General features: G+C 37.3%; 2 protein-coding genes across 2 annotated transcripts in view; one reads left to right on the top strand and one right to left on the bottom strand.

Annotated features, from left to right (window-relative positions):
* The window catches only part of PHKB (phosphorylase kinase regulatory subunit beta), a 141,913-nt gene that overhangs the window by 98,879 nt on the left and 35,277 nt on the right, over positions 1–7,757 (top strand). The window contains exon 14 of the mRNA XM_081807891.1: positions 5,984–6,080. Coding sequence (XP_081664017.1) covers positions 5,984–6,080 — 97 coding nt within the window. The remainder of the gene's footprint in view (positions 1–5,983; positions 6,081–7,757) is intronic.
* The window catches only part of LOC102746541 (phosphorylase b kinase regulatory subunit beta), a 249,833-nt gene that overhangs the window by 222,846 nt on the left and 19,230 nt on the right, over positions 1–7,757 (bottom strand). The window contains exon 12 of the mRNA XM_081806639.1: positions 3,808–4,014. Coding sequence (XP_081662765.1) covers positions 3,808–4,014 — 207 coding nt within the window. The remainder of the gene's footprint in view (positions 1–3,807; positions 4,015–7,757) is intronic.

Genomic DNA, 7,757 nt, shown 5'->3' with positions numbered 1-7,757 from the left:
AGGAAACAATCTGAGGGTTGCTGGAGGGGAGGGGGGTGGGGGGCATGGGGTAACTGGATGATGGACATTGAGGAGGGCACGTGATGTAATGAGCACTGGGTGTTATATGCAACTGATGAATCACTAAACTCTACCTCTGAAACTAATAATACACTATATGTTAATTAATTGGATTTAAATTAAAAATAGAAAAAAATTAAAGAAAGGAAGTAATTTTAAAAAAAGTAAAAGAGTCCTTTACTTCTTTATCTAATGAGCACAGAGACATGCTATCATTTGTTTTTCCTAGATTCCCCATCACTGGCTCAAGCAAGCTATCTGAACCTGCTTATAACCTATATATTAAACAATCTGATTGTCAAATTATATTGAACATCTCTTGTGAGCAAGACCCTGACACAGACAGGAAGATAAGATGTAGTCCCTATCCTTAGCAGAAGTAAATTTCTCAAATAAATTATACCTTATTAAAAAAACAGACTTCTCTCCAACTGAAAATGTACCAGTATTTAGAGCTAAATCTGTGAGCCCCACGTGAGAGGAAAATACACATTAATATACACATTAATGAGTTGGGCTGGGACACTGTTAATATTCACAATGGAAATATAATGCCACGATTAATTCCAGGATTAGTTTCAGGACAATGAATAATTAAAATTTCATGGCAAATCTTCATTAGGAGGTTTTCTGCTATCGTTAAATACTAAGTTACATGTTGCTGTCCTGACATTTTTATTCTGGGTGGCACAGTTTAAGGAAAAAAAAGTACATTATTTCTCATGGAAGGCATTGAACATATAGAGTAGCAGATACACAAACAGGAAGAAAAGTATTTTTAGAATAAATTAAACATATTCCATTTCCATGAAGAGAAATTTCAGGTCACATTTGAATTCAAAAAAGAAAATTCCAATGGATTTTTGGAAGAACATAAATTAGCCTAAAATGCTGAATAAGCAGTAAAGGAAAAACTACTACAGGCTGAAAAACATAGCATTGGAAGTAAAACTGTGGGAAACTGTTAACTTTTACTCTAAGACTTTGTTTAAACCTCTGCAAGAATGACTATCACTTAAAGAGGCTCTCTGAATGGAACATTTATTACAAAGGATGTGCTTTGGAAGAGTGATAACCTTTGCTTCTCAGTCAGGTTCAGAGAAATACCTGAGCCTGGGACAATAGAGTACTTTTAATACCCAGTGTGGATACAGAGAATCACATTTCCTTTCATTTACAGACAACTTACATGAAAGACCCATTTCTGTATCCTTATATGTACTCAAGGGGTTGGAGTTAAAAATATTAGAGCAAGCAGACTGAACAAATCAGGGTATGATTCAAAGTTCTTATAATTGATTTGGAATACCTCTAAATCTTCGAAAGGAACAATTTTAAGGGGTAAAAATTAAGGTCAAGTTCTATGCTGAGTGAATTCAATTCTTGATCAAAAGAAAGGGGAGAAAAAGTGAGAAATTCACCTGAAATATATTATAATTGAAATCAGGCCAACAGTTTAAAAATAATAACTTCACATGCAAAACTTTAAATAAAACTGAAAAAGATAACTTATAGAAATCTCCTAGAGAAAATAACTAACACCAATTTTATGTTTATTTTTCAGATATTTTCCCATACATACATTATATATATGTATAGTATTATTATTGTTCTCTTATTAAAAAATAGAACAATACATTTGCAACTTAGTTATTTTTTCACTTAATTTATCTTGGATATTTATAAATGTCAGTATAGACTTTCTCTTGTTATGTAATGGCTGAACAGCATTTTACTGTCTGGCTATAATAATTTATTTAAACTATTATGTCCTGCTGATGGATATCTAGGTTGTTCCCAAGGTTTCATTATTTCAAACACTGCTGAAATGAAGACTGCTATAAAACATGTCTAAATTCCTAGAATGAGAATTGTTGAATCAAGAGGTATGCAGATACTGCCAAATAAGCAACTAGTTTTTTTACATGTAATTTTTTCAAGGAAAAACTGGGCAATCGTTTTTCATAAAGTGCTTCATACTCATGCGCAAAATTAAAACTAAGAAATGAGAGGGAAATCAATCCAACACAAAGAAGAAAGGAAAAAAATAACAAAAAGAAAGCATGGTAAAGAGAAAACAAAATGATAGGAATGAATAAGTCAAAATAGAAAAGAAATGGCACAAATACAAAATACATATTTCTATGAAAAGATAATCTCAAAAATAAATACAGCATAGATGCTGAATATAAAAGATATACCTATACTAAATGAAAAAAGAACATTAAAGGTAAAGAGAGAGAAGACAGTATATTAAGCTAATAATGACAGAAGAAAGCAGGCATGGGAATAATATCAGACAGAAAATGATTTGGTATATTTTATGTATTGTAATAGTATCATGGTTATGTTTTTAAAAAGTCTTTGTCTCTTAGAGATACACACTCAAGTATTTACAGATGAGATATGATGGATTTGCTTTAAACCTGGAGGGGGTTTGGGTGGGGTAAGTGATTGGGGGGGTAGGAGTGAAATAAGATTGGCCATAGGATGATATTGTTGAAGCTGAGTGAAAGTATGGGCACAGAGGCTTTATTATACTAGTTGCTATAATTTTGTAGATGTTTGAAATTAAAAAAAATACTTTTAAATGAATTCAAGTAGAAAATAAATGGCACAAAAGAAGATATATTGTTAAAATTATAAAGTAACATGGACAAAAAAACTTTAAAATATACAAAACAAAACTGGAAAAAAAATGCAAGGAGGAGACAAATCCATAATTAAAATGAGAAATTTTTAAGACTTTTTACCAAAAATTGAGGATCAAGTAGAACAGAAATAATAAAGATACTAATGATCCAATTATATCACCAGCATGCTATACACTTATTCATACTCACACACTCACATATATTTGTGCCTGACAGTCTCTCTATTCTTTTTAAACACTAGAGGAACACCCCCCTCCACAAATTGGCCATATATTAGATTACTCTATATACTTCAGTATTGTTTGATTCTTATAGATAGGTATTCATGTATGTGATAATCAAAAAAACATTAAAGAAAAGAAATATTTATACTTTGGTTGTGGCAGGTTTTTAAAACACATTCTCTCATTCCATCTCACATAAAACAATGAGCCTGGTATGAAGGTGAGGCTGGAGAGGCTCAGTCATTTATCCCAGGTCACTAAAGTGGTTAAGTGGCAGCCAGGACTTACACTCAGTTCTGCTGAATGCCAGAGCCTGGTCAGGCTGCCTGACCATGCTGCCTCACAAAATTCTCGATTAAGAAGATTCAAGATCACCAGACCCTTACTTTTAATTTCTCCTTCAAACAGAACACTTAAGATTTTAATGATTAAAAATCAGATTCTGGTAGAAAATGGATGCAGTAGAATATTCTGAAAAAGACAAAAATTTTTACTTCAGTGTGTCTTCCTGATACCCAGTTTTAATGAAAATCATTCTTCTCTTAAGGCTTATCCATTTTATTTACAGGAATTTTTGCAAGTACTAATGCTTAGTGGTATTTTTTTGTTTTTTGTTTTTTAAACATGATGCAGTTGTTTAAATCCTTGGAGTTCGATTTCATCAGAGAACAGCGTTACTTCATTATGTCTAACATGGAAATTAAAAAAACAGGAAGATTCTTTCAGGTCACAGGTATTTATTTCTTCACACCACCAGATGTTGCCTCTATTACTCTGGGTAAAGATGTGCTTTCCTAGATACCCACCAGGCCTGGGGCAGACCATGTCTGTTGGAGGACAGCTCTTTATGCAAATGCAAAGCACTTTACTCACCCAATTCGTATTTTCAGCATGCCACTGAATAACTCAGGGTTATTGGAGATGATCCAGCCAATATGGATGACCAGTTCTTGCTGAATGACCGCCTCCCTCTCATCATGGGTATTACACTTGTAATAGATGATGTTCTTAATCACTCTTGGAGACAAAGGATTAGAGATAACCTCTTCTTCATGCCCAAAGGCACCCAGAGTTACCTATAAGTGGCAGAATTTTATTGCAAAAATTTCCTAGCAACTAAAAGGTAAGAGAAAATATTCAAGGCTCAGGATGACTGGCAGGCTGAAATTACTCTACGAGAGCTAGGGAATTAGGTAGAATAACTGTTCCTGCTATTTATTTAAAATGGCTTTCAAAGCATGACTCCCACTAGGGTTCATGATGGTTCACAGTCTGGTCTAAAATATAAGGGCAGGTAAGGGCCCCAGTTAGGGAAGTGAAGGTGAGTGGATAAAAGTAGGGAAGGAATATAAATAACTATTAAGAGAAAATTATTCTGAATGACTTTAGTACTAGAAACTCTCCAGAGAAACCAAAATACATTGGATAGTTTTACTTTACTGCACAGTCTACACAGTTTAGTATTTGAGAGTATATTTTTCACTTCTTTTATAGTTTCTCATGTGGAACTTTTGTTCTTTAACAACACTATAACCTTTTCAAAGGCAGATGCGAGGTCATATAGTTCTAGTGTAGCCCCCACTTATCTCAGCATAGGGCTAGGCACCTAGTGAGTATTAAGATACTTGTTGATCTATCTCTCACCTGTGGAGGGGGATAAACGAGGCTGCCCACAAGCCTAGGAAATGAGAAAGCACAGAGGGAAATGACAACAAAAACTCAAAGCAGAGAGTGCTGCTGAAACTGGTAAAGAGGAATACTCTGCATCTCTCTCCTCTGTCCTTGGCATCCTGCCTCCCAGAAAAGTCTGCACCCCCTCTTTCCTCCTGATTACCCCCTCCCTCTCTCTTCTATGGACAAGAGCACAATTATAAGAGGCAGGAAAATGAAGAGCATATCAAAGGACCCTTGTGTTTTCTGAGATGAGGGGAGAGAGCAGAACATGAGGTCTTTTGCCCCAACTTTGTGATGAAGTGAAAACTGAGAACTGCTGGTTTATTATATCACAAGTGGTACCAACCAGGTAGTCCAAGTACGATTACTTTTATTAAAATGTCAGTGTGTAAAGAAGAAAACAAACAGAAGGCACATCACTGCCTCTGGAAGTGATGATGACTAAACCACTATTTCATTCCAGAGAGCTTGAGGTGATCTGAAAGTACTTTGTAGAAATAGTATTAACTTCAGTTCTCAGGGCAGCATTTCATAAATGAGTGAAAAAACTTTGAATGTTCCATCCTCATTTCTTTTTTGTAAAGGGGTAAGATGCAGTCTGTGAAGGGACTTCATGCACCTGAAATGGAGCTGTCAGCCTCCCAGGCTTACTCAGCTCTGTAAATGTTTCCCTGGGAGATGTCCTGGTCTGGCAGGCAATGATCCAGCCACAGCCTCAGGGCAGGCTCCAAGGCCTCTAGGATATGGGGAGCAGAGTCTCAGGATCACAGGTTGCGAGTCCCCTCCATATAATGCACAGAATGGACATGACTAACCTTAACCCACCCCTCTCCAAGTGTCAGGTACCATGACCTCAAAGATCTCTAAAATCTCATATACTCATATGTAGTAGAATTAACTATATTTTCAGATATACTACAGGGGCCTAAAATCCAAGGAAAGATAGCTTCCCAAAGCCCATTTACTTTCTCCTAGAGGTGACTCGGTCCAGGGCAACAATACGAGACTGTGGCTGGAGGTAAGGACTGTGGTGAGGAAGGGCAATGGATAAGGTACTTCCTGTACCTTGGTCTATGTAGCTGATGAATGAGGATGACAATTCTACCTCTTAATGTGGAGAAAACAGAGAAAATAACATATGTGAAAAGTGATTTAACTTTTTCTCAGGAGTTTTTAATTAATACATTTTTTTCATTGTTAATAAATACTACAAGATAAAATAACTTACTATCCTAACATTTCAAGCTGGATGTCAAGAGATGAAATAATTACAATTTTAATGAATTAAGAGCCCTGAAATATGATCAATGGGCTGATTCTATTAAGGAGGGTTAAAGTATTTCATATTATTAAAGCTTATTATATCCCTAGGTCAACTGTCAGGAAAGCATGATAAAGCACACATATTCCCAAAGAAGCGAAAGAAAGCAAACAGGTTTTCATTCCAACCAGATGATGATTCAGCCAGGTAATTAGAGCTTATGGAAAACAAAACAAAAAATGAGCAGCCACATCCCACTCTGCATACCCACATGCACAGGCTCAATTCAAGCCACATTCATCAAGTGCCTACTCCAAGTCAGACCCCATGCTGAGACAGGTGCTGGACAAGACCTGGGCCCTGACTTCCAGGGGTTCACAGCCTATCCTGGGGTAGAGAGACACACTTTGAAATGAATTGGGATCCAGGGCAGACCGTGAGAAGTGTCACAGGCCTGTTATGAGAACCCAGTGGAGAGAGGGACCACTGCTAACTGGAGACAGCTGTGAGGAGGAGCTAACAAGAGCTGGTCCTTGTGGGAGGGGAGGAGCTACAGGGAGAGGTGGCCTAAAGGGTTAAAGATCTGGGGAGTCAAAGCATTTCTAAGGGTGAGAAGAATTTCACGTTGAGTAGAAGGAAAAATGTGCCCTTCACTATTCACCTATCTTTGCCCTGCCTATCCTAAACCTGTCTGGAGTACTTTAGTTGGTATTATTCCATTTTCTGGGTCAGCATCTTCACTGATCTCAACACAGGAGTTGAAAATCAGAGCTCTAAGGTACAGCAGGAAAAAGGGGTGGTCCACTTAGTAACTGTGCATCTTTAAGACTAGGTTTTGCTTCTGTAGGAGCCTTCTGTAGAAATGCCTGAGCCATTGTTAATATGGTTGAGAGGCCTAGGACACTGAGGCTTGCCAGATTTAAAAGCAAGAGTCCTATCCAGAAGCTTTTGTGATGTGACTGAGTGAGAGTCTGAAAATCAGATACTTACCTGTTTGCCCTGCACTAAAACATTAGTAATGGATGGGGCCAGGCTGTCCACTAGTTTACTTAAAAGACTTGCTGCACAGCGCACAACCGACCTGGGGGCAAAGAAGAGAGCACGCCAGAGGTTGACAAATCTAAAAGATGATGAATGAATGGGGCCCCTGATGGGGAGATTGAAAAATGTGCACAATTAGGTCCTTACGTAATAATTTGGAGGAAATACTGAGCCTAAGACACTGGACCTCATATCTGAAGTCTCCCAGACTGTAGGACCATCCAGAATTAGGGAGGGATCCCTAATCCTCACCTCTGCTACCAGCATTATTCATGCCATTGTCAATTTAAAAAGAAAGAAAAAGGAGCCTAACCATCCCTTTGATGGGGAGTAGAGCAGGAGGAGGAATTGAGTATTCTGATTTTGCATTAAAAAATTCATTATTAAGTCTGTCACTGGTAAATGTCATCTATTCCTATAACCACTTTGAATCATGTTTCTTTTGGTGCCTAGATAACCAAATTCCTAGATTTGGGGACTCGCTTAGTACTCAATTTTAGGAAGTGATATAATGAAATACCAGCATTTTTTTTTTCTTGATAGAGCCAGAATGTTGGAGGAAGGAATTCACACTGCTATTTTTACATTTCTGAAAAAGTCTCAGATTCTAGAGGGAACAGATTTTTTTAAAGCATGGCACATGCAATACATAAGACATTTTTTTCCCTCAAAAGTAAAATTCATGTGGAACTTTTAGAGGAAGAAAATAAAATGAAAATGTAGGTTTAAAACTGTTTTCCTCGGGCGCCTGGGTGGGTCAGTCATTAAGCATCTGCCTTCGGCTCAGGTCATGATCCCAGGGTCCTGGGATCGAGTCCCACATCGGGCTCCCTGCTCGGCAGG

The sequence above is a fragment of the Leptonychotes weddellii genome, chromosome 16 (assembly GCF_054177405.1).
Source record: "Leptonychotes weddellii isolate Sample4059 chromosome 16, ASM5417740v2, whole genome shotgun sequence".
Lineage (NCBI taxonomy): Eukaryota > Metazoa > Chordata > Mammalia > Carnivora > Phocidae > Leptonychotes > Leptonychotes weddellii.
This window is presented reverse-complemented; position numbering and strand designations above follow the sequence as displayed.